General features: G+C 38.1%; 1 protein-coding gene across 2 annotated transcripts in view; it reads left to right on the plus strand.

The window, feature by feature from the left end:
- The window catches only part of LOC128511888 (astrotactin-2-like), a 434,725-nt gene that overhangs the window by 405,731 nt on the left and 1,305 nt on the right, over positions 1 to 27,689 (plus strand). For both annotated transcript variants that reach the window (XM_053484912.1, XM_053484914.1), the window contains exons 21-22: positions 18,230 to 18,330; positions 18,830 to 19,013. In XM_053484912.1, the coding sequence (XP_053340887.1) occupies positions 18,230 to 18,330; positions 18,830 to 19,013 (285 nt within the window). The remainder of the gene's footprint in view (positions 1 to 18,229; positions 18,331 to 18,829; positions 19,014 to 27,689) is intronic.

Consider the following 27,689-nt stretch of genomic DNA (forward strand, 5'->3'; position numbering starts at 1 on the left):
ACTGTCAAAAATATTTCATACATTTTTATGTACCATAATGGTAATATTATTAAGGTAATGTATTTTGTCAATACCATGGAACTTATTCGGTACCACAGTGACTACCAACATTGTACAAACAAAAATAAACAAACATACCATATTGGATACTTTGGTAGCCACTGTGTAACTCAATAGGTCAAGTCAAGTAGGCGTTTATTGTCACTTTAATCATATACAGTTTCGTACACAGTGAAACGAAACAATGTTGCTCCAAGGTGCTACATGCAACATAAATGAACAACATAAATGAACAAAAAACTAACTAGCTAATTTAGAGACCTAATTAGCCGGCTAGCTAACAGGGAACTATTTATGTTTATTACTAAAGAGACAATATAAAGTGCACGTGCAAATGTGCAAACAAAAGTGACAGAGTGACAATGCGACAGTATGACAATACAATACTCTGTGGTAACGTGGTGATGAATTGAGGTAGCAGGAGGAGAAACGGTAAGTACAATGACAATGACATTTAGCAAAGTGAATGTGGTTTACACCATAGTACTACTATGGTCAGAGGTGGAAAGAGTAATGAAAGTTTGTACTCTAGTACAAGTACTGTTACTTCAGTGAAATTTTACTGAAGTGCAAGTAAAGTTACCATTAAAAAAATCCACTCAAGTAAAAGTAAAAAGTAGCTCATTAAAAATTTACTTAAAGGAAAAGTTACCAAGTTACTTTTTTAACAGCAGGTGGGATGGGAGATTCTACTGTAGTGTAGTTCAAAAAAGACAAGCAAATATAAATTCAATTTTTTTTTCTATTTTATTTATATAGCGCTTTTAACAATGGTCATTGTATCAAAGCAGCTTCACAAAGATGAAATAAATAAATAAATAAAAAATAATAATAATATTAATAATAATAATAATAAAATAATAAAATATTAATAATAATAATAAATTGTGTATGTGTGAGAAAAATGTGTCTAGATAATAATGAGATGAATGAATGAAATTTCTCTGATGAGCAAGCCAAGGGTGACGGCAACAGTGGCAAGGAAAAACTCCCTGAGATGGCAATAGGAAGAAACCTTGAGAGGAACCAGACTCAACAGGGAACCCATCCTCATCTGGGTGATAACAGATAGAGATGATATAACACCATGTGTGTTATGCAGCTGAGAGTACAATATAACAGAAATTCTTTAAATTAACATGAAGTCCAGTTCAGCATAGGGATGAGTCAGTAGGTGCAGAGGGCAGACTAGTTGTTTTTAATTAAAGGAACACCTTCGCATAATAAAGCTGTTGCCTTTCTTGTGCTTGAAATCCAAGTGGTCGCTTAAGTATGATGTTACGCTTTGTGGCGGATAGCCGAGGAAAAAAAAAGGTTAGAGCCAAGAATAATGTTCAGGACAAAACCTTTATTGGTTTCTTTCAGCGTCACAAAATTATAATACAAAACATAAAGTAAAAGTAAAGAAAAGAGTAAGAGAATAAAGCACACTTGAGGCCCTACCAGCGCACACACTGTGGGAGGAGCGGCAACTCTTAAAAGAGCAACATAAATACATACATACATAGTGGCCGTTACAATGGCCAGGGGTTTGCTTTAGAAGAATTTAATGGCAATTCGCTTTCAATCAGATGGAAATCAGTCAATTAGTTCCGTGGTTTCCGGGGTGAAATTTTTTTTCCCTTTCCCGTTGCATTATTTTCATTATTTTTCATTTTCATTTATTTATTTTTTACTCAGTAGTGAATATGATTTCAAACGCGAAATCAAACAAAACATACTTGAGTAAAAGTAAAATTACAGATTTTAAAAACTACTTTAAAAGTACAAGTACACAAAAAAAAACTACTCAATTACAGTAATGCGAGTAAATGTAATACAGTATGTTTCTTTCCACCTCTGACTATGGTACCCGCTGTACTGTACCCAAGTACTGTAGTACTGATCCTAATGCTCTATTAAGTCGTACTGTGCCTACCATCGTAATGTCTAAAGTAACCACTAATTACTCTGTGGAGACAACGGTCAGTTATAATATAGAACATTTCTCTGTCTAGACTTGATTGCTTATGCACTTTCACACCTAGAGGCAATTTAGCATAGCCAATCTGTAACCATGTTTTTGGGAGGTAGGGAAAAAAACAGAGAACCCAAAGGAAAGTGATATGAAAGCTGTGAGAACGTTGCTGTGCAGTCAGCATCGGAGACAATGGAGCAGTGAGACAGCAAAGCTACCAGCCGTGTCTGCTTGAGATCATTCGAAAGAGGTCAAAATAAAATCTTTTCCGCACTTTACCTCATTAGCGTTGAGGCTTAGTGAACAGCTTGTACAAACTCCTTTTGTCGAACAAGCGGTAGCAAGCTAGTAATGAACTAGCATGAAGTTTGCGTGACGTGTTGTTACGTATTTTCACATTGTTACAAGTGATAGCTTACAGGCTTCGCAAAGGCAACCGTGAAAACAGGATTGTAGAAAAGAAAAGACGGCGTCTGTTATGTCTGCGTCTCTCCGTCCTAAGCAAGTGTGACTCGTCAAAATATTTGCTCTGGTGCGTGTGACGGCCACATCCTGTTTGGAGTGTTTTCGCTCATGGCAGCCATGTTATTTGTTTAGAGCAGAGCTTTTCTTCCTCTCTCTCCGTCAGCATGGAGAAGTGCAGCTGGCTTTTATTAACACGAACATATTGTGGTCTCAGCAGCGCCGGCTTTCGCGACGGGGAATAGCATGGTCACGGCGAATTAGACAGATCATAGCAGGGATGGATGTCAATCCAGGAAGCCAGATCCACTGTCGACTTGGTCTGCTGTGCGAAAGTGTAAGCATCTCGCTTTTGTGTTGTAAATGTGACTTTTAGGATCGACAGCTCTTTGGTGGTCTTTAGACAGACTATACCCAGGGAAGGGAGTATCATCTGTACGCTTGTTATCGATTGAACACCTGATCTGCAGATATGTTTGATGGCTTTGTGGCTCTTTAGCACGAAAAAACCTGGTACATGGTCAGCGAAAAGGCATTCAGGTTTGATCCAAACCTGATGACCCATTATCATTTATAGCTCGTTTAGAACTAAAGATGGTGACATGATTTACTCTTTTAGTGCTTAAATAAGAGGCCAAGTATGATGTAAACACTCAAGCTAGTTAGAAATCACGCGATTCCTCCGCTTGACTGAAATAATACAGAGTTACACACTTATAAGACAAAGACAATACAAAGGGGTATAGTATCAGCAGTGCAGCTTCACGTGCACTTCACGCTGAAGGCTTTTCTTGTGTTCTGCTGTTCGATAGCTAACACTAGGGCTAAGTGCTCTATGAAAACTGTACTAATAGTCACAAATATTCTCCCGATTTTTTGCCAGGGTGTTCATTTAAATGAAATAATGTATATACTACAAGGTATTTACTGTACATAGTTGCCTGCTACAAGGGTAAGTCAAAAAATTATCTGGTGATCCGGTGAACTTCTGTTCGAGGCAGTGTTAAGTGTGAACTAGTTACAAAAGTTTATTTTTACCTGCGATACGAACAACAATGGTTGGCCAGCTTGTGATTTGCACAAAAGAAGAACAACGTGGTTTGTTTTTGTGGTCTAAGGGTATAGTACGGTGGTCCTGAAGTGCAAAACAAATTAACAAAACTAAAAACTAAAAAACTAAACTGAAAACAAAATAACAAAACCCAAAACAAAATAATAAATTCTAAACCAAATTAACAAAATGGAAAACAAAACAACTAAACCCAAAACTAAATAACAAAACCCAAAACTAATTTGTTATTTTCTTTTGGGCTTTGTTTTTTCATTTTGTTATTTTGTTTTTGGATTTGTTCATTTGTATTGCACTTCTCGACCAGTCAGATACAAACCGGAAAAGGTAGATATAGCACTCAAGATATACAGGAAGTACTGTAGTAGCGGTAGATTCGTGTGTGTATGAATGTGCAAACATGTACTGCCCTTTTTGTGGTTTCAAATATGACGTTCTTACTGTGGCCCTGAAGTCAGTTTTGTTTTTGTTTTTTTGCACTTCACGGCCACCCTAGTTTAAAGTGGAGCAGACCTCACAAAGATAGAGAAACAAGTTCCTACTTCCTGTATTTCTTGAGTTAAAGATTTCTCGTCCAATCAGCGGTAAGAATTTCATTTACAAACTATACTGTCGTTTTGTACCGTAACTGACTGGCCGAGAAGCGCAATACAAATTAACAAAATGTAAAAACGAAATAACAAACTCAAAACCAAATTAACAAATCCGAAAATAAAATAACAAATTAGTTTTGGGTTTTGTTATTTTGTATTGGGTTTTAATATTTTGTTTTTGAATAAGTTATTTTGCTCTCTGTTTTGTTAATTTGGTTTTGAATTTGTTATTTTGTTTTGGGTTTTATTGTTTTGTTTTTGTTATTTCTTTTTTTTTTTATTTTGTTGTCAGTGTTGTTAATTTGTTTTGCACTTCACGGCCATCGTTGTACCTGGTGTTATTATTTATTGAAGACATAAAGAAGTGTGTACAGTATTTATATTTACAGTAATCCCTGACATATATGAATGGATAGAGAAGTTCAAGAAAGGTCGGCAAGTGTTGGCCATGAAGTAGGATCAAGATGCCAGTCCACGTCCACGGATGATGACAACATTGCATCCTTCCTACAGTCCTGATCCCGCGTCATCAACCTTTGAGCTGTTTTCTCCCATGAAAGCAGCCCCTTAAGGATGTAGATTCTCTTCTGATGAAGAAGTGAAGACAGTGGGGCATTAGTGGCTCGCAACTAAAACATTTTAATGGCCGAATACGAAGGCTTGCTGACAGATGGACAAAGTGTATTGAAAAGCAATTTCAAACTTTGACTCACCGTTGTAGTTAGAAAACAGTTTGTTAGGTACCATCTAGATTTTATAAGTATATAAACACTACATAACAAGTACAGGCACTGTAGCTACAACATTTAAATAAGGGTTTCCTGCTTGTTGGCATGAAAACTGCTAGTTATCTTTCACTTGCATTGTAATGGTTTACAGGATTTTATAGCAGTTTAATAATATCCACGGATTTTAGCATGATTTCTGCTAGTTAGCCTCCAGCCTACCAGCCAACAACAATCACACTGCAGACACCAACTAGAACTTGTTTATAAGAATATCAAAGATCTTTATATACAGTAGCTTTAAGCTGGATTCCTGTTAGCGAGCATTATGTTATCCTGCTAGGTTTAAAATTAAAAATTAAAACTACTTACAATATAGCATGGCTGTCTGCTTGTTAGCAAACTGTTTTTTAGGCATTATCCAAATTTTATAATTTTTTTAAACACTGTAAAATATCTAAAGTTAGTACCAAATTAAATCAAAATGGCCAGGTTGTTAGCATCAAACCTGTTAGGTATCCTCCATCCAGATTGTAATAGTTTGTAAAATTATGGACTGCTTGGTGCTAGTTAGCATGCGGCTTGTTAGCTAACAACTTGCTGGTTAGACATTATCTTTATTTTAATTGTTTATAAGATTATTATAGGAGACAAGTTCCTACTAGCTAGCATTTAGCCTGCTGAAAAAAATAAAGGAAGACAAGTCTAGCATGGTTAGCAAAATAGCATGGTTGCCTGCTAGTTGGCATCCAGCTTGTGATCTATTGTAGAAAGTAGATTTTACTAGTTTAAGTTTATTCAGGCTCCAGTTCAACCAGTGGTAATTAATGATATTGACATAACTGTTAAGATAACGTAGTTATTTCGTTTAAATGTTTAGCTCCTGTTATCTGAGAAACTGCTATAACTCTATAAAGTTGCTACAGAACTGAATTGAAAAGCACAGTGCTATATTACGACTTGTATATTTGTATATTACAACCATAAAATACATACAGATTTTATTTTATTTTATTTGGCAAAACATTAGCCTGCATTGAGAAGCCAACGAGTGGGTGTTGTTAAATTATTTCTCCCATCGAAGGTATCGAAGGTTGTTCACTCTTGTCCACTCTTTTATGTGAGAACCTAGACAGGTCATAATTTTGCCTTTGGAAGCTATAAAAATGCTTTGACCCTATAGCATGGCTCTTTCTACTACCAGTTACCAGTTACCACCCCTTCCTTAAAAAAGATCTAAACAAAATACCAAGAAAGAATAAGAAAACAAAAGTATAGTCAAGAACACGCTGTACTCATTTCCGAGCTTTTTCAACTGCTGTGTGGTTTTCGGTTTTATTTCCATCCCAGTGATCTTCAGGGCCTTTAATTTTTATCACCTTTCTCGTTTTTACTACCAGGTCTCAATGTTGGACATGTTGTTCTGGGAGCGTGACTGATGAAAGAAAGCTCACGAACCGTTTGGTGAACCAGTGGACTCTCTGACGCATTGGTTTTAGCTGAGCATGTAACGTGTACTTGGGGCTGCCTTTCTTGTCTTAAGGAAAATAGATTTTATTTTATTCTTCTGGATGGTTCCTGGAGGGAATCTCTTTATTAGCTTTATTTTTAAATAAAAAAATTTCTTGAAGTGCAGACGACCTCCAGAAAATTATATATATATATATATATATATATATATATATAGGTCATTTACGAAAGGTTTTAATAATTGTGTTGCCTGAGAATATAAGCATTTTGCAATCATCTCTTAGTTGCATTCTGACTTTGTGATACTTGTTGCTTAAGAACGCTTTGACATTAGAAATGGAGGATTTAACAAAATCAGAATCAGGATGAAATATGGGCAGTAATTACCACAAAAACAAAACGTTGTGTTCCCACGTCTAAAAAAAAACAAAAAAAAAAATTGCACAACCCGAAAGGTCAGAGGACGCTGTAGTGAAACTTGGAATTCTCACTGACATGAAATGTTTAGAGATATGAAAGGATGCACTGTACCAGTCTGTAGCAGTGCTATCGGTGACGAGCCAGCACCCCCCAGCCTGTCTGTCCTTCGATAAGATCTCTATTTGCGTAAAAAATTACGTCGTCAAGTACTCTCAGCCTGCTCAACGATGCTTTTTCTAATCAGTAAAAGATAGCATTGCTACCACGTTTCTCATTCAAACAGTCCTTGCTAAAAAAAAAAAAGGTTTAAAAACCCCACATAACCACTGTGTTCCAGATTCGTTTCTGTGAAATCAAGTGAGAATAAAGTCTAAGCCAGGCTTGACCCTTGCATTGGCCTGAATTAGGAGCTGTTACGTAATGCGTGCACTCCAAAGATGTACATTAAAGCCTGAAAGCTCGTTACGAACACAAAGGACATGTAATGGAAAACTAGTCATTGTTTTGCCAAGTCACATTTTACACACAAACAATGTGTTCTTATTAAACTTTTACAGAAAGTTGTATTGAAATTTCTGAAGATCACAAGGAGAATTATTTTTATGGTTTATATTTAATTAAACGTTTAATAAATCAATTAATATATTCCCCATGATCTCCTTACTAAATTAAATAAACTATTAAAAACTCCATAAATTGATGAATTGATCAATATATTTGCTTTAATGTTCTCATGACGATAGCGTTGATGCTAGTTAAGCACATTTTGCGTATAAAAAAATAAAATAAATAAATAATCTGACTACTTTCAACCCATTTATTAGAAAAATCATCAAAATCGATCAATCAAACTCACAAAGGAACAGCAACAGTACTGACGATATGACAATGGCACTGATATTCAGCACAGCAGCATGACCTCGAGAGTGTTATACAAGTGTAGAAACAAATAGATTATGAAGTGCTTATTTGTCCACCAACACATATCCTCCCGTGACTGGCGGAACTGGCGACTGACAGTTAGTAATACACACTTGCAATAAATAAGGAATGAAAGTAGTTTTAAATTCTTACTGCTACAGTATGTAGGTGTATAATCCTTTGTTCTCGGGTTAGAACCCAAGTAGTGGCTTTGATCAGGGAATAGAGAGAGATTTGAGATTCAGCCTTGTGTTAGAAGCTAGTTAGTAGCTTTGTGGAAATCACACGCTATTTGTAACGAGTCAGAAGAAGACATCGTGTTGTTTACTGTGACATAACGAGCAGGCAGCTTTCTCTGCTCAGTCCTGCATACTGTACAGTCCTTCACTCATGCTGTGACTGACGGTTAGTGTAGTTAACGATTGTTGGAATACCTTTGACGTGGAACGATGCATATAGTTATTAAACATCGCGATGCAGTTACCGTCTGTTGTCAACACTCAGAGTGGATCTTGTCTTATCAGAATGTATTGTTATGGTTGTATATTTGTCTATTTGTATATGTATATGTTGTAATTTATGGACTTTTTGCTTGCACGTATACTGTCCATGACACGGCGCTGTAACCTCATAAATATTACATTAACAGCTGTTGAAAAATCATCAAACAGATACTTAACAGCAAAGACTTTTGGACTGTGCTTTGTTCAGACGTAGAAACATTCGGGAGAATATATAAAAAATGCTGAAAGCAGGGAAATTGATTTGGACTTGAACATTAAATCTGATGACCCTTTAAACCATATTTTGTTGCTATTATTGTCAATATCTGGGTGGAATTCTTTCTAACTCCATAAAACTTGAATAGGGAATTATTAACATACCAGTGAGGTACATGGTGTGCTTTTTCTCCCCTTAGGAGTATTCCTCCACAACTATCCATACCATTAAAAAAAAATCCCTTTATTCACTATCCATCTGGAGAACAATCGTTTTATCAGAACAAGTTCAAGCAACGGCTCAGCTTCAAATACTTGGAAGGCCTAAATCAATTGTTATGGTGATGAATTCGAAGTCGAGCTTTGAAAACCTGCTTTATTTACATTTCTATCGCAGTGCTGTTCTAAGACACTAATGCAGCTGCAAAATCGCAGGTTTATATGAATGCGCTCGGTCTAATAGGTTAACGTTTCTATAGTAACAGCTTGCACAGGAACTTATCCAGACTCACTGCTTAAATGAATTAGAAGACCTGAATGGATTAGAAGACCTAACTGAATGTTTCCTTAGTATTTTAGGAAGAATTCTCCATCAGAGCTTGTTAATTTTCAGATATAAAGATTTACACTTTGTGGCTTCTTGGTTGCGTCACAAGCTGCGTTTAGTAATGTCAATTTTAACAGAAATGAAAGAGGGAGAAAGACTGTCTATAGCAGTGACTATAAGAGGAGCTAACTCAGCAGGAAACCAGACGTTGGATGAGCATTGTAATACAGTTGTAATGACGTTCAACAATGCTTTGGAAAGTTAAAATAATGAGATGATGTTAAAATAATGGCACAAATAGAACACTACAAATGCAACCTTACAAGCAACAAAATTGTTGACCTTGTTTTGAGCATGTAGGCCAATTAACATCCATTTGCACAATGTCCGAGCACATCCATACTCACCTAAATTACTCTACTGTAATATGGTATCTGTGGTGCTTTTTGTTACTACCTGTGCATGCATTTACAAGCTTCAATATTATGTTCCCTTGTGGTCAAGCGGTAAGGATGCAGTGCTTCCAAAGCAGGGACTGTTTCCAAATCCCATTTGGTAGTAATCTGGTTTTTAATTTGTTTTAGAACCTTGTCTTAGGGTCATGCCCTGCGATGAATTGGCACCCCATCCAGGGTGTACCCCGCTTAGTGCCTTTGGTCTCTCCTGGTATAGGCTCCATGCCCTGCGACACTGTATATATGATAAAGTGCTATAGACAATGAGTGAGTCATTGGTTATCCCAATTAACTAATTCTAACTCTAACACAACAACCTTAAACTAATGGCCAATCAACAATACTATAAACAATTTTTTCCCCTCATTTTCACCCTAATTTAGTGATATCCAATTTATCCCACATTAAGGCTATTATGACCGCTCAGTAGGGAGGGCCAAAGACTGTAGTTGTGTTCCGTTACGAAGTGTACTTCACAGGGTGCTCCCTACTCTCTGCACCATTTGCAGGAAATGTCGGTGAAGGGAACTTCCCCCGACAGAACTCTACCATTTGGAACACCCAGCAAAATTACCAGCACAGACATCACTTTCTCAGTGCATTTCCATGGTGACATACAGTGGGGCAAAAAAGTATTTAGTCAGCCACCAATTGTGCAAGTTCTCTCACTTAAAAAGATGAGAGAGGCCTGTAATTTTCATCATAGGTATAAAACATACACTGACCTAAAGAATTATTAGAAACACCTGTTCAAAATCGCCTTAATGCAATTATCTAATCAACCACATGGCAGTTGCTTCAGTGCATTTAGGGATGTGGTCCTGGTCAAGACAATCTCCTGAACTCCAAACAAATTTAATCTCCTGAACTCCTGAAATGGTTGTTGGTGCCAGATGGGCCGGTCTGAGTATTTCACAATCTGCTCAGTTACTGGGATTTTCACACACAATCATTTCTAGGGTTTACAAAGAATGGTGTGAAAAGGGAAAAACATCCAGTATGCGGCAGTCCTGTGGGCGAAAATGCCTTGTTAATGCTAGAGGTCAGAGGAGAATGGGTCGACTGATTCAAGCTGATAGAAGAGCAACTTTGACTAACAGCATTTGAAAGCAAAGCACTTGTGAAGCCACAACACGCACAACCTTGAGGCGGATGGGCTACAACAGCAGAAGACCCCACCGGGTACCACTCATCTCCACTACAAATAGGAAAAAGAGGCTACAATTTGCACGAGCTCACCAAAATTGGACAGTTGAAGACTGGAAAAATGTTGCCTGGTCTGATGAGTCTCGATTTCTGTTGAGACATTCAAATGATAGTCAGAATTTGGCGTAAACAGAATGAGAACATGAATCCATCATGCCTTGTTACCACTGTGCAGGCTGGTGGTGGTGGTGTAATGGTGTGGGGGATGTTTTCTTGGCACACTTTAGGCCCCTCAGTGCCAATTGGGCATCGTTTAAATGCCACGGGCTACCTGAGCATTGTTTCTGACCATGTCCATCCCTTTATGACCACCATGTACCCATCCTCTGATGGCTCCTTCCAGCAGGATAATGCACCATGTCACAAAGCTCGAATCATTTCAAATTGGTTTCTTGAACATGACAATGAGTTCAATGTACTAAAATGGCCCCCACAGTCACCAGATCTCAACCCAATAGAGCATCTTTGGGATGTGGTGGAACGGGAGCTTCGTGCCCTGGATGTGCATCCCACAAATCTCCATCAACTGCAAGATGCTATCCTATCAATATGGGCCAACATTTCTAAAGAATTCTTTCAGCCCCTTGTTGAATCAATGCCACGTAGAATTAAGGCAGTTCTGAAGGTGAAAGGGGGTCAAACACCGTATTAGTATGGTGTTCCTAATAATTTATAGTATAATTTAGGTGAGTGTATACTATTAACACGTATAACTTAAATAAATTAAGTAAATAAATTATTGACTAAGATTTTTTTTTTCACAGATTAGTAGCCTATATACAGTAATAATAAGGTTCCCTTTCAACTGAACATTTTCGCTCCCTGCAGTTTGGAATCACACTTAACATGGCTGAACACACTGTGAAGTATACTTCCTAGGGTACTTCAGGCCGTTTAAAATGCACCTTATCATGTGTTTTCTTCAAACCACATGACGCAACTGACTGCATCTTTTCGAACTGCTCGTTCACGCATCATTGGGCTCGGACAATTAGCTCTCTCTAGACCCTCGGCTGCGAGAGGCTACAGTATCACTCAGAAATCAACCAACTATCTCCACCCGATAGGGTGGGCACTTTATCACCACTTCAGGGCCAAGCCAACATTATTTCACATGAACTTTGTCAAATTTACATCATCACAATGGTTTCACAAAAAATCTTGAACTTGCCACGCTGGTAATAAAATAATTATTGTAGGTAAGATATTGCAACTTCTTGTCTTTAAGTATCATTTAACCTGAGCACACCCCAGGGTCTTATATTCATTCTTTCAACTTATTTTGCATTGTCTATGGAAGAAATAGACATTATGATGTGAAGATAATCAGGAATGCACATGACCGGAGATCACTGAAACACTTGGAAAAGTTGCATGGTAAAAAAGCGGCCAGTGAAAAAACTGAGTTTAATAAGAAAAGTAAGAACATCCCCATAGACACAATTTGATGAGAAGTCACAGGATTGGAACTAAACAGTTGTGTCCATAAGAAAAACCACTTGTGAGACTAATCAGGAAAAAAAGATTGGACTTTGGAGTGATGTGCTTGGTGGGAAAAGTCAAGTGGTCTGATAGGTCCAGATTGACTCTATTCCGGAGCATCAGGGTAAGAAGGGAAGCACCTAAAGCGATACACCCATCATAGTGTCCACTGTACAAGCCTCTGGAGACGGTGTTATGATCTGGGGTTGCTTCAGTTACTCAGGTCTATGGGGCAATAAAATGAAGTCAGCTGACGACCTGAATGTACTGAATCACCAGAGGATCACATCTATGGAGTTTTTCTTTCCCGATGGCACGACCATATTCCAGAATTCAAACTCTGAAAGAGTGGTTCTGGAAGCAGGAATGAACTGAATGATGAGTTCATGAGCTCATGAACTGGCCACACATTGTGCACCGTGATCAAAGCTAAACTTTTATTTTGGCAAACAGCGCATTGAAATGAGACACAGTCAGCGTGTCTTTACAGAACATCCTTTATGCTAGATCAAAAACACACAAAAAAACACACTTTCGAGATGGTCAGGTGAACCACAGAGTCTAGGCAAGATGAATATACTGTAGCACTGTGATAAAGAGGAGTGTGTGTGTGGGTGTGCTGGAAAGAAGAAGATGCGTGTGTTTCTCCAGCGGTCTCCCTTGTGTTTTGACATTCTTGCTGGTGAGCCAGAGGTGAAGCAGGCTTTGTTCCCCGAGGAGATCACTATCACAACCAATTGTTTGCAGGGTAGCACCATTCAGAGTTGATCTATACCACACACAGAGTTATGCAGCTCAAAAGAAAAGAAAGATAGACAGCCGGAGAGAGCGAGATACAGGCACTGAATAGAAGAGCAAAATTTCTAGAGTAAATGCCTGAATGTGAAAGTGATAAATGCAACACAAGGGGAGGGGGTATGAAATGGAGAAAAATTTTGAAAGCTTATAATAACCTTAAGTCAATAAATAATAATAATAATAATAATAATAAAGTTCATTTACAATAAAGTCATTCTTTATAAAGGTCCAGGTACAACTACAAACCTTGGGATCCGAAGCCCTACGTTTTTTTTGTTTTTTTTTCTGAATTATAATATAGAACAACTGTAGCATTTTAATATTTTTACCGTACACTATGTGTTATGTTTGGAGACCTGGACAAAAATGGAGATTTATTATAAAGCAGCAGACAAGCGAAGATTCATAAATACATAATGCAGAAGCAAATCCAGTATCCAGGCAAGGGTCTGGCGATCAGCAAAGAGCATGAACAGGGCGAGGCAAAGGTAAAATAAAATAAAAAAGAACGAGAAAAACAGAGCGAGAACTGAAAACCAGACAGACTTTGACGTAAGGGATAGCTCAGGAATGCCTGACACAAAACATACAGTGTATACTTTACGACGAACGAAAACTAAACAGAGAGAAAACGTACAGCCAATGATAAGACACGGGAGGAGACAAGACATGAAGCAAAACAAAAGCACATGGCAACGTAAACACACGAAAAAATGCGCAAGTAGCACCACGAGCTGCTTTGTGCACCGAGACCGACCCCATGCAGCACTCAGCGTGGAAGGGAAATGCACGAAAATATGCATGCAGTTTATTTTTATTGAGTATATCACTTTAAACAATGGATGTAAATTGCTTAATTTTGCTGTAAAGAGCATGCCGGAGACAACGGTTGCAAGAAAATAGTTCCTTGAGACGATATAAGAAACTTTGAGTGGCAACCAGACTCAAAGGGAGACATCCTCATCCAGAATAGTATGATTATGTATCAGTATTGTCTGACTATAACTGTGCTCAAAAGTGATGTTTGCAAATTAATTTTCAATTAACATATTTTGAGTCTCCGAGCTCGACAGAAGGAGACATTTGTCGCTTTGTATTTATATAAGTCGTACACCAGTACTACATGCAAATATGGCTTGTTTGAACATGACTCTCAGGTAGTATCTGTTTTGCTGTTTTTTAATGGTTGAAGATCTCGTCACATGGATGCCCCGTGTGTCTCTTTGGGATGTGTCTTCTGTCTGGTGATGGTTCTCTCTACCTAGAAGATGGTTCTGGCCTTGACTGGTGTTGGCAACTGTTTCTCTGGGGACTTGACAGTTCGATAGTTCAGGACTGGAACTTCCTACAAGTCTACCTGAGTCTTCAATAACTACCTGGACTCCATATTAACATCAATTAACATCAGCTATTATAGCTGAACTGCCTCCCACCCTACACACTGTATAAATGCAGATCATTTACTGCTTTCTGTTTCACCCAGATGATGATGGGTTCCCTGTTGAGTCTGGTTCCTTTCAAGGTTTCTTCCTATTACCATCTCAGGGAGTTTTTCCTTGCCACTGTCGCCCTCGGCTTGCTCACCAGGGACAAACTGACCATTTTGATTCATACACATTCACATTTCATACAAACTTAAATAATTCTTTTGATTGTGTAAAGCTGCTTTGCGGCAATGACAATTGTTAAAAGCGCTATACAAATAAAATTGAATTGAATTTTAAATAAACATACTGTACAGTATATAGAGATCAGGATTGTGCAGTATTTAGTGACATAACCATACTGTATCTCTATGGTGATGACACTATAGTAACCAGCTATACAAACATTACTAAGCAAAAAAAAAAAATGGTCACATAGGCAAAGAAATATCACATATGTACTGTACATGATCACGTGCAAAGCTTGTAACATTACAATGAAAAGAGAATATAGTGACATACAGAGTGTTAATTTGGGAAACCTTTATTTATTACGATCATAAACAAGACATTTTAAGCATAGTAATGTTTTCTTTTTAGTGTGTTTCCTTTCTGAAAAAACTTTATTTCTACTATTCTTTTTTCTCTATCTGCTCACAATATTTCCTACTGTAACCAAATTCAAGCTTATGCAAGTATTAAAATGTTTTTAAACCACTTTGACCAAGTAGGGAATAAACCACAGACTATATACGACCTGGACGTCCATGATGTCCCCAAGTGGTTCTTTAAACAGTGGTTCTGAAACTCAACTGTGTGCGCTCAGGTCATCGCCATCTTGGCAGGAGCTGGCGCGTTTGCATAAATGTGCAAATGGCCGGAAGGAACAGAGCCTGGCTGTCGGTCGGAACACGGCTTCTGACCTCAGTTACCACAAGCCGGCTAACTTAGCTTTATAGTTGGGTCATTTTAATCTATATGCTAATGTTCGATCAAACTCTGTCATCCATACACTTAAGGAGTCCACGCGGGATGTTGTTAATGAAATGGTCAAGTTTAAGTTGATAATTAAATGGTCAAATATTGGGCTCTTCAAATAAGCATGTAAATATTCCGAAAGACTGATAGACCGAATGCCTGTAAGATGTTGGACCAAAAAATTTCCAAGGAACATTAAAGCTTCTCCAAGACCTTTTTCCTAGCTATTGAAACACATCCCATTTTTGCCAGCACTTTACACAACCGAAACAGTGTTGAGCAGACACAACACCCAACCCCCCTCAAAACCGTAAACTAAACTTTACAAATTGTCTGACAGAAGGAAAAACACACACAGGCCACTCTCTGTCTTCATTGGGTGACTCTGAAACCACGTAATTCAAACAGGGTGCTCGTTGTGATGGCTGCATTGTTATGATGGGCAGAATCAGAGGAGATGGCTTTTGGTGAGGTTTGGGAGAAGAATGCCACACGTCTCTCTGGATGAATAGCGAGATCAGGCGAACTATGCAAGCCATGCAAAAGTAGGCCGCGTTACAAACAAAACACTCAGTTGGTGGTACTCGAAGATGGTTCCCACAGACAAAGGACAAAGCCAAAGCCTGGCATGTAAAGAAATAACTCATGGGGATTGAGGAACCTTTCCATGCAAATAAATAACTAATCATGGATGAAGAAAGGTCATTTTGGTTCAGAATGAGTGTGGCTTGTTGAATGTTTTCTTTACAGAGATAAATAGTATCCATTTCAGTGGATTAAAGAAAAAAAATGACCTAAAAGGCCACTGTTGTGTAACAGCAGTGGTAAGAAAAACAAAAAGAAAGAGGCCTATGCATCTTTATTAAAGTTTTTCTGATGGGTAGAGTAGACTTCTTGACAGAAGTAATAATTTTCATTGATTTTTTTGTCCTAGTCAGCGTCGCAGTCGATATGAATTTTTCCCAGGAACACTGGGCATAAGGAAACCTTGAAAAGGATTGTGGGCGACCCTAGGGCAAAATGCATTTACAAATTCGCACACTTTACAATTTATGGTCGCCATGTTTTTGGGAGGTGAAAGGAAGTGAAGAACTTTGCAGAAGGCCACATGGACAGGGAAAGAACATGTGAAACTCTGCACAAGCCTACGCTCCAACTATGGAACTACGATGTTGCATGGAATTACAGAAAGCCGCCAGCAGTTTTGGGGATGTTTTGACCTGCCATAATTGTAAAAGACACTTTATCTGAGTTTGCATACTTTTCTGTAAATGTGTACGAGGAAGGTGTATATACTGTATGTATATATGTGTACCTGTTGGTGTGGTGCTTAGCACTGTCGCCTTCGATTCCAGGCCAGGCTCGATTCCCTTCTGGATATGCATGGAGTTTGCATGTTCTCCCCAATGCTTGGTGGGTTTTCTTCTGGGTACTCTGGTTTCCCACAATGCAAAGACCTGCAGATTAGGCTGATTGGTGTTTCCAAATTGCCCATAGTGTGTGAGTGAGTACTGTATGTGTGTGTCCTGCGAACCCTTGGTACCCAGTCCCCATGTATATGACTCCTGGGATAGGCTCCAGGCCCCCCACGACCCTAAATACGGTATAAAATGGTATAGATGATGGGTAAGTGTGAGTCTGGTTCCTCTTAAGGTTTTTCCTTATTGCCGTCTCAAAGAGATTTTCCTTGCCACCGTCACCCTCGGCTTGCTCATCAGGGATCATTTTCATTTATTCATCATTGATCGTTTTGAATAATACACATTTCCTCACATTCAAAGTAATTTGGCAATTTTTTTCTTTTGTTTCTTTAAAGCTGCTTTTTACGACATTGTTAAAAGTGCAAATTTTTATCATAAAACATAAAATGGGTTGCTGATTGGAGGTTGTGGGTTTTGAGCCCCATTACTGCTGGTAACCACTGTTGGGCCCTTGTGCAAGGCAACCTGATGCCTATTTTACGCATCGCAAGGGAAAGTGTTACATCCGAACAAAATATCAATAATAATAACAACAGTAGCACACAAATCACCAACCCAACTTTAGAATCCCTCATTAATTCCAATTTTTTTTTATTTAAGTCAGCAATTCTAAACAATTAATGACCCCTAAATCAAAATAGGAATTTAAAAGTATTTGAACCCAGTATAGCTTACAACCCTAATTTCACACTATAAAGCTTTTTTTTTTCTCATCGACATTTTCCGTAAAAGGCAGCATGTGAAGGTTTGATATCTTCTACCAGCATAAACCTGCCTCAGCAGATTTGTTGTTAAGATTCACAGCACAGCACGAACGCTACACTCGTTCATGCGTTCACCCAGACAGGCAGCCAGGCAGGCAGCTCGAAGTTGTCCACGTCCAGCAGCTGAGCATCATTTCTCTGCACTGGGTGGTCCAAGAACACGCAGGCCTTGAGCTTTAATGTGTTTTGTATTTGCTGAACGGAACTCTGTCATTAGAGGAAGTGGGAGTCCCATTTAAACAGCTATTAGCCATAATGGCTGGCCTTTCTTTTTCTTTTTTTTTTTTTTCATTCAAGCTCCCTTTGCCAGGACAATTTCCAAATGTAACAGAATACCCTGGAATCCTGTGGGCCCCACACACGTCTGTTGTCAGTTATGACTGTTTCTTTTGAGTGCGGGCTTCCAGTTTGTCGGACCTAAGCCTGTAAACGAAGGTCAGTGACGTGATTCTTCACCTCACATCGCAGTGTTTAGTAGGACAGCAGGCCAGAGAGGTTTTTCTATGCTCTTCTGAGTATAAACTAACATGAGGAAGTGTGTCTGGGTTCAGCAAAGTGCAGGTTGCAGGGCTACCCACCATGGGTGTTTCTACATTTACAACAGTTCTATTGATGTATCGACGATCAGTATAGTTTCTTTTTGCCTTTACATTTACTCTCTCTTACACACACATACACTGTCTTTCTGTCTAACTCAGGTTCACTCTGTATGCCTTGGATAGCCGTGGCAGTCGGTCTGAGGCGAGCTACGTGACGGTGCGCACTTCCTGCCCGATAGTTGATGACAGCAGAGCGGAAGGTAGATCTCCACTTTTTCTTTCCATCTCTCTTTCCCCTCTCCATCTCAATCCATCTGAGAAGATTGTATCTTCACACCTGTTACTGGTGTGAATGAACAGCAAGTTCTACATCGCTGAACCAGATGGTGAGATGTCAGGTCAAGGTGGCAAGGTGCGAGAGCTTCATTTCCTTTAGGATAACATCATCAGTGGTCAGTGTCGTGAAGTCGAAATTAAAATGCGGCACTTGAACAGCTGTATCTTCATACTGAGGATCTCTCCATGGTTCTTTTAGGAGCCCTTTAATATCATTGCAGATTTAACCTTATTTAAACACTAGTACCTTCTCTAACAAAGCAATACTGCCATCAATACTAGCTTCAGTGTCACTGTCTATACATTTCTTTACAATGATTATGTTTCAATTAAAGTGATTGATCCTTTTCAGTCAATACCAGTTGTTCGAAAAACAGTCAATGGTTGGGGAAGTCCCTAATCTGCTCCTTCCCTGTCTTTCAGAGATAGCAGACCGGGTATACAACCTGTATAATGGCTACACAAGTGGCAAGGAGCAGCAAACGGCCTACAACACGCTGATGGAGATTTCTCCACCCACACTGTACCGTGTGCAACACCATTACAACTCGCACTATGAGAAGTTCGGAGACTTTGTTTGGCGGAGCGAGGATGAGCTAGGACCCAGGTGAGACTCCGGCGCACTCTCAGTCTTCGTCTACATCTCGCACTCAACTCTCTCCATCTCTTCACACACATACACTACCTACACATAAACACTGTGGTCAGCAGTAATTTTGGCCTACTAAATGTTAGTTTAGGCTTTCAGTGCAAATCCAGGCCTATAAAAGCGATTACGAGCAGGCTTGTTCCACTGGAGTGCCATCCCATAAGAATATAAATCTCATTAAAAAAAACAAAAAAAAAAACAGTGCTTCAGTGTGTTTTCATATTCGTTTATTCAAGTCCGTCCGATGTTTTTTTTTCCCTTTTGATTCTTTTTATTATCCATATATATTTATTTATGTATTCATTTATTTTTTAAAAATGATGACTGGACAGCAAAGCATAGTTGACAAATTACAGTGTTATTATTCCAGCCTCTCAGTAAGAGGGCGCCAAATGTTTTTGGGGTCTAATGAATGTGGGTAAAGTGGCTTCTGGCAAGCAGTAAGTGGTGTGGAGGCCTGTGGCCATGTTAGTGTACACATGTGGAAATCTTGCTCTTAAAATGGGCCTCTCCACTTCCCTGTCAGAGTCGGAGGCACCTAGTAAATCCAGGTGTGTGTGGATTTTTGTTTTTTCTTTCGTCATGGAGCTTAAAAATGGCTGCCATGTTTGCGGTGTTCCCCACGGAGAGGTTAAGCCCAGCGGGAGTCTGATGTGGGTGGAAATATTGCTGTGGTTGACAGGGTTTTGGAAGACAAGAGGAAAAAAAAAAAAAAGGTTCTCCCTAAAGATCAAGGACACCAAGACCTAAACAGTTTACTGACTGGTTGAGTAATAAACATGTATATTTTGTACAACCTATTCTATTATGCTGCTTAGATGAAAGGATTTCTAAGGCATCTAAGTACTTAAATATCGTAAGGCTGTCTCAGAGGCTTAAAAGACTAATTTTAGCAAGTGACAGCATGTTTCTTTACAGATTGAATAATTTGATGACATCATTACATAATTTACTGATTCCATCATTCTTCCTTACTAACCATTTTATCATGCTCTGTTGAATCTGGAATCTAATTCATCACTATTCCATCTATTCCCACTATAATATAACCTATGCCATCATGTGGGGTGTGGAAGCTTCAGAATCGAACCCTTTGTTGAGGAATTGTGAGACACTTTACAGTTTTCTAGAGCAAGGCTTCTCAAAGTCTGGGCTTCATTCTGGATCCGGACCCCAAGGCAGCCAATCAACTTTAGTCATTTTAAATAGAGACGTGCGACAAGTGCACTCACAAAGCAGAGCAACACTGTTACGCTCATGCTCATGCTTCTTCCATGTGTGTCCCAACATTTCAGAATGCCGCAAACAACCAGATTAACTTTATCCGTCCTCCTGGATCATCTAGTGAAATTCTCTGTTTTCTTTATGCTTGAAGGATAAGAAGCACGATGGGAGCACAAGCTTGTGAGCGTTTTGGAAAGAAGGAGAATGTGGTGCAGCTAGTGTTTCCACACGTTTTTTTTTTAAGTGGTAGGTGTTTTGCCTACCATGCGGAAGGCCCTGGTTTGATTTTCACCCAGTGCCCAAACCCCAGCTACTGGATGCATTGCCAGTCCCAAGCCCGGATAAAATGGGAGGGTTGCGTCACAAAGAGCATAAAAGCCAAGCTTGTATGTGTGGGCCAGATAGTCTGCTGTAGCTACCTCTTACCAGGAGCAGCCGAAAGAGCAACAACAGCAGAGTCTTGTTGTGTTTATTCAGGAATCAGGTATTTTCTTTCTTTTTTTTTTTTTTTTTATTAGTTTGTTTTTTCACATGATAATCACAAAATGAATTTCTTTTTCTATTCAGTTTCTATTTTTAGTTCTATTTTTCCTAGTTAAATTTTATTTAATTTTTTAATTTAAATTTTCTATCGTATTTCTTTTATTCATATTTATTACTTATTATAAGCTTTAATTCTCTTTTTAAGGTCACTGGGGGTCGTGTAAGCATTTCACTACATTTCGTACTGTGTATGACTGTGTATGTGACAAATAAAATTTGAATTTTAATTTGAATTTTTTAAAATTCTAAAACACTTGTAAACTTTTAAATGTTAGAAGTTGGAGATCTTTAGGTTCACGAGCAACGATTTGCAGGCAAACGATGCCATTACATAACATGGGACATATTTTGAATTCACCTGATACTTTAATGTAGGTTTCTTTAAAGTAAGAGTTGCTTTGATTTGAGCATCTGATTGCAGTCGAACTGTGGCTTTTTTTTCACGAGGTTTGAGGGTACAGTAGTTAAAAACATGCACGTTGTTTATAAGTTATAAGCAAGTTGAATAAAAGTAATTTCCTTATAAACGACCATTCTGAACCATTGAGCTTGAATATAAATTGAATCTGGATCTTTGAAAATTAAGTTTGGGTACCCCTGTACTAGAGGAACAAGTAAATATCTAAGGTCCCTGTCCCCCTTACATTTTGATATCTTACGTAATAGTAACTTTACTCTTATAAATAACAGTTGTACTGTATATATATAGCAACCCAAAGTGTTCACTTCAAAGCGTTATGTAGAATTTTACAAAAAGAAAAGGCGTGAACCATCTCTTCTATTTTTAGTTTACTGAAATTAGATGGTGCATCCCATGTTGCTATGAATGAATGCCAAACTTAACCAATTATTCTACATATTATTGTGTTAATTACATGTCAAACTTTACAAAAGAACTTCCAACTACAAAGGTCAGTCTTTTAACTTACCCAAGCGTGTGGTTTCTCCAACATTTAAAAAGTTCTATTTTTTTTAACATCTTTATATAACCTTCTCCAGAGGGACTGGCTAAGGTGGCAAAGGTGGTCGACAGAAATTTTAGGGCTTTATAACTGTTTTTGTAAAACTTTAGCATTATGTTCACTGACTTTAAATTAAGTTTATTAAACTGATTGAGACCTGATAGGTTCTAAGTAAAACTCTATATTAGAGCTTTTCTTATCAGAAATGCTTGCAATTATTTTGTTTTTATTTTATTTTAAGAACAAAAAAAAATCTGAATTATCCAAAGAATTCTTAAACAATAATTAAAAAAGACAATTCATGATATTATGAGTATGTACTGTACTGTACAACCCACTGCCTGGGGTTTAGGATTTATAATCCATGCCATACACAAAGTTGATAGACTATTTTGCCAAAAGTATTTACCCGCCTGCCTTTACAGGCATATGAACTTAAGTAACATCCAATTCTTAATCCTTAAGGTTTAATATGATCTTGGCACACCAATTGCAGCCATAACAGCTTCAAATTTCCACAAGGTTTAGGAGGATGTTTATGGAAAATTTTTGACCATTCTTCCAGAAGCGCATTTGTGAGGTCACACACTGATGTTGGACGAGAAGGTCTGGCTCAGCGTCTCCACTCTAATTCATCTCAAATATAGTGTATGATGGACGATTTGGTAAACATTCTTTTGTATGGTAGAAACCCTGCAGTGAGCATTTCGAAAAGGTACTGTGGATTATTAATGGCTCTGTATTGGTAGTCTTTTTGGGCTAGTTGAAATTAGTTGTGCCTTTTCAATGGTAAACCTGTTGCCAAGCCAAATGTAATCATTCAGAAGGTGGCCCTACTGTTTATAGTAGATATATTTGCCTCTGGAGGTCCTGGCTCTAGGATTTTTCAGAGAGCCGGATAGATTATTGGGTGTTTTTGCTGTACACGGCATAAAGGTGTTAGGCATGGATAGAAAGATGGGTTAGATCTAATCAAAAGCTTGAGATTAAATCTACTTAAAGAATCTAATCAAAACAACTTATTGATACCATAATAGGAATGTTGCGGCAAACTATTACATGTACAGCTGTATTAGCGAGTTTGTACTTTAGTGCTCTAATAGCTTCATGAGTGTTTCCTGCAATTGTTGTTGTTAGTCTTTCGGCTGCTGCCATTAAGGGGTTGCCACAGCAGACCATCTGATCCACACAACAACTTGGCACAGGTTTTATGCCGGATGCCCTTTCTGACGCAACCCTCCCATTTTATCTGGGCTTTGGACCAGCACTGCATCCAGTGGCTGGGGTTTGGGCATTGGGTGGGAATTAAACTTGGGTCTTCCAAATGGTAGGCGAGAAACCTACTACTGAGCCACCAATGTGGCCTTTTTAAAAAAAAATGTTTTATTAATTGCGTTTCCTGCAATTTATGATTTTAAAAAAGATAATAAAGAGATTTCTTTTGATTCAACTTTAAGTTGATCCTATAAAAGCATTTTTTTTGGTATGGGTTGATGATGATGATGATGATGATGTAGATAATCCATACCATTTACATGCCTTACATGGAGATGTAAGAAACAAATAATCAGCACAAATGGAGATCAAATCTCGAATCTAGTAATTATTATTATTTTTTTTTATTATCGGCCTGATAATCTGTCATCATCTGTACCTGTTTCTCACTGGTTTATGCCATAGGTTAAATGTTTTTGTTGTTTTAAATACATGAATGATTCATAGGTCACTGTGTGACTTAACAAACCCCCCCCCAAAAAAATAATAATAATCCTATGAAACTGCTCAGGTACAGAGACTGGACTGAAAATAAGGCAAAAACTTGCCAAAAATGAGAGCCAAAAAAGTCTTTCAGGAAGCCTGGAGAAATATTCCGCAAGTCTACATTAAAAATACAAGACAGTCTTGTCTCTTTAAAAGCAAAATATAAAAAAAAAAAATGGGGGGTCAAGACTTTTGCACAGTACTGTATATCTAAGACTTTACCTTTTCTGCGGTGTAATCCACTTTAAAAACATGTCTTCAGACCAAATATTAATGCTAATGTCGTATTATTTTAGCTCTGCTAGCACATTTATGATATTACGGTCAAAACCGGTTGAGCTTACATTTGTAATTGCAGATAACTTCTTAGTTTTCCAGCAAACCTAAAACAATTTGCATTATTGGAAAAACAGCAGCAGTTCGCCCCCGTTACTTTATGACTCAGTTTTTTCAGCAACAATTCATCTGCATCAAAACATCCACTAATGAACCGCAGCTTGACGCTCGTATTGGATACCGTTCAGCTCTCTTTCACTTCAAATGATTCAGGAACTTGTTACTTAAAATCTTTGAATTGGCAATTCACTCAGTAATGAAAAGCCACAATTCTAATTGATTCTTGCATTTGGAAATCAATGCATCTGACTCATAGCTGCAGGGAGAGGTGGAGTTTGGCTATGGAAATAAGGGAAAAAAAATAAAACGGTCTTAGTAGTAGGTCTGCTAATGTCAGCTTGCTTTATGGTCATGATTAGCTGAATGTTGTGTTATGAAATGAAGCCCGTTTGGCTGTGAACCATGAGTCATCCTCTAAAGACTCCAGTCCAGGCGCAATAAATATGTGAATTACATAACCTGGGACAGGTTCTTCCTTTAAATGTGTATGTGTCTAGCATATGTGCAGTATGTCCTTACAGCCCTTGTCGTCTGAGAATGAACGTTTTTACGTCTGAGCACTTAAGAAGTATTCGGGCGCTATTTTTCAAAGTACAGGCAGCACCTCACATTGCGGTTTTACAATTCTTAAAAATGCTGCAACTCTAAATCACTGTGATGCACCTTAACCCTCCCAAAATAAACCTAATAAAAGTCTTCTCGTTTAATTCATATTTATGATCCAGTTGTAATATTTAAGCAAACAGATTATCTAAAACACATATGCTTATATTTTATATGTATGATATAGTGGCAAACTGTACCTCCCAAAATAAACGTAGTAATGAGATGCTTTATTTTTGTTGTTGTTGTTGTTTTGTGTGAAGTATTGAGTGCTGAGTAAGTGACTTCGATCAGAACCAATAAAAAGTTTATGCAAGCCCTAATCCAGACTTTACCCACTGCAATCTCACTTAAACAACTTTCCACAAGAAAATGAGAGAAAAAAAATGTTATTGAATTTTTTTTTTCTGGTTAGAAAAAAAAAACATGAAACAAATAGCTAAAATTGTTCTGTAGTTAAATCACGGACCATCGCTGAAAGTTTACAGTCACACATTTTTTGCCTAAACATTTAGTCATCTATATCTGCCAAGCATTGTTTTGCTAAGCGTATCCACTTACATAATATTTTCAATGCCCAAAACCAGAGTTTGCAGCTACATTTACTTGGGAAACTACCAGCTGAATCCTGATGCTTTTGTTTATCCCCCCCACTACAGCTGCTGTTTTTTATGAGAAAGCATGTGCTATCAGATTACCCCCTCTCTGAGTGTTGTGAGATGAATGTTTCTTCCTAATAAAAAACTAAAAAGTAAAACATTTTCCTAACATATTATGCCATAAATCATTGCCTGGGATGTGATCATTTAATTAGTTATAATTGTAAGGCTGTGGGTTCAAATCCCAGGACTGTCTCAAACATGTTGGAGACTCAAGGAGACTTTTTTTTTGCACATTTTTAATAATATTACAGTTGTCCATCATTGCAAGACAGCGTAGGAAGTGTGTTGAGATAGAAACCATGAGAAAGTACCATTATTACCATTATTAGCTGGAGTTCTTTAAGAAATGTTTTTAAATTCTAAAAATGCCCCTACTTCTAATAACGGATTTCTGCTCAGAAACTTAGTGTTTGACTTGGTTGGTATTGCAGCTCAGTGACCTAGAAATCAATTTAAATGATTATCTCAGAGATTTGAGACTAGACTCAGTCTCACTGTCCAAAGAATTTAGATTTGACTTGGTTAGATTTGCATTTAAAGACGTAAGGTTGGGATTTGAGTTGTTGCTCCAAAGATGGGGTTGACTAAGACTTGTAGCTCAGAGACTTGAGACAGCAGTAATTTGAGACTCAAGACTGATATGCAAATTAGAGACTTCAGAATTTATTTCAACTTTAAAAGATTTAAGGCTTGACTGAGGCTTGCTTTTGGCCTACTGTGCAGAGACCTAACATTTTGTCTCAGACTCAGAGATATAACTCAACTAAGCCTTGAAGTTCGGAAACTTGAGACTTACAGACTTGCTACTCAAAGACCCGAAATTCAACTTGCAGCTCAAAAACTAGAGAATTTATTCCCAGGGTAGGAGTAGCACAGGAAAATAAATATTGACTCAGACTTGCATTCAAAGATGTTTGGACTTACATATTGTGGTCCTGAGACTCAACTGAGACTTAAGACTTAACAGCACAGAGACTTGAAGTTGGTCTTTACTGCTCAGACACATGACATGTCTCTGAGCTGTTTACGTTTTGGCGCAGTGTTGCAAAGGCAGCGTTTATTTTACGAGTATATATTTGAGTTCGTTGTATTTCTGGGGGATAATATAAAGAGAAACATGCATTTAAAAAAACAATAAATCTCATATAAATTTCTCATATCGACGCAAGCATTCATCTGCATTTTAATCAAAACTCTGCAAAGTGAAAGTGCGTGCCGCGGGTTTACGTGAACAATTTTGATTGCAGAAAATGCTAATTCACAACCACATTTCAGCCATTCACAGACATCATGCATTGTGCTATGTTGTTGTTTGTGATCTGAGTATTTTATGAGTGAAATGAAGCTGCTCTCTTCGAAAGGTACGTACATGCGTATTATTATATACGTACATATGTATATAAAATTTTGACCATTTTATTTTGTAACTTCATTCAAGCCCTTCTTTTTACTTTGGACATAGGCACGCATCAGCACATCACTCCATCTAAACCACACAGCAATTAGCATTTACAGTGAAACCTTGGATTACGAGCATAATTTGTTCCAGAAGCGGCTCGTATTTTAAAACACTCGTAAACCAAATCTAATTTTCCCACAAGAAATAATGGAGACTCAAATAATTCGTTCCACAGCCCAAAGAATTAAACACAAAAATTTTTTTTTAACAGAAAATGTAAAGTAAAAAAAAAAAAAAACTACCTGCACTTTATCTTTAAAAAAAAAAAAGTAAAAATAAATCCCGACAGATAAGTCTTTCCGTTTGTGCGCGCAGGTGCTGTGTGTGTGTGCGTGTGTGTATGTGTGAAGCTAAAGTAAGCAGCCCCTCCCCCTCTCCCCCTTCTCGTCTTACCCACCCTTTCTCCACTCTTTTCACACACATGCGGGCACACAGCAAAAACACTGTTTTATCGGAAAAATAAACAAGAAATCTCTCTAATGACACTTGATTGAGTGACACACTGACAAAATCACTGCTGTAAAGTAAAATAAAACAAATTAACCTTCATTTTACCCTTGAAAAGAATCGCGACAGAGCAGTGTTTCTGTGTAGAGCAGAAAGAAAAGGTGTGTTTTTACACACACACACACACACACACACACACACGTGGTCACAGTGTTATAGTAAACAGTAAACACGTGCACGGATGTTGATTATACCAGAGACGCGCACTAAGACCTAGCAGAGGAGACAATTACCCACAATTCCGCAGCGCAATAGAGAGGAAAACCATTGGCTCTGTTGTGATCACGTGGCGCTCGGCGTCAAAACAAGAAGCGCATGCGTGATACTTAATACTCAGTACTTGTAAACCAAGACTTGTTCATTTTCCAAGTCAAATTTTATTAACAATCTTTGCTCGTCTTGCGGATCACTCGTAAACCGCGTTACTCGCGATCCAAGGTTTCACTGTACCTACATCTGAACGGATATGAATGGATCGCTAAGCACGGGGGCGACAAGAATCTGACATACGTCTGTT

The sequence above is a fragment of the Clarias gariepinus genome, chromosome 24 (genome assembly GCF_024256425.1).
Source record: "Clarias gariepinus isolate MV-2021 ecotype Netherlands chromosome 24, CGAR_prim_01v2, whole genome shotgun sequence".
NCBI lineage: Eukaryota > Metazoa > Chordata > Actinopteri > Siluriformes > Clariidae > Clarias > Clarias gariepinus.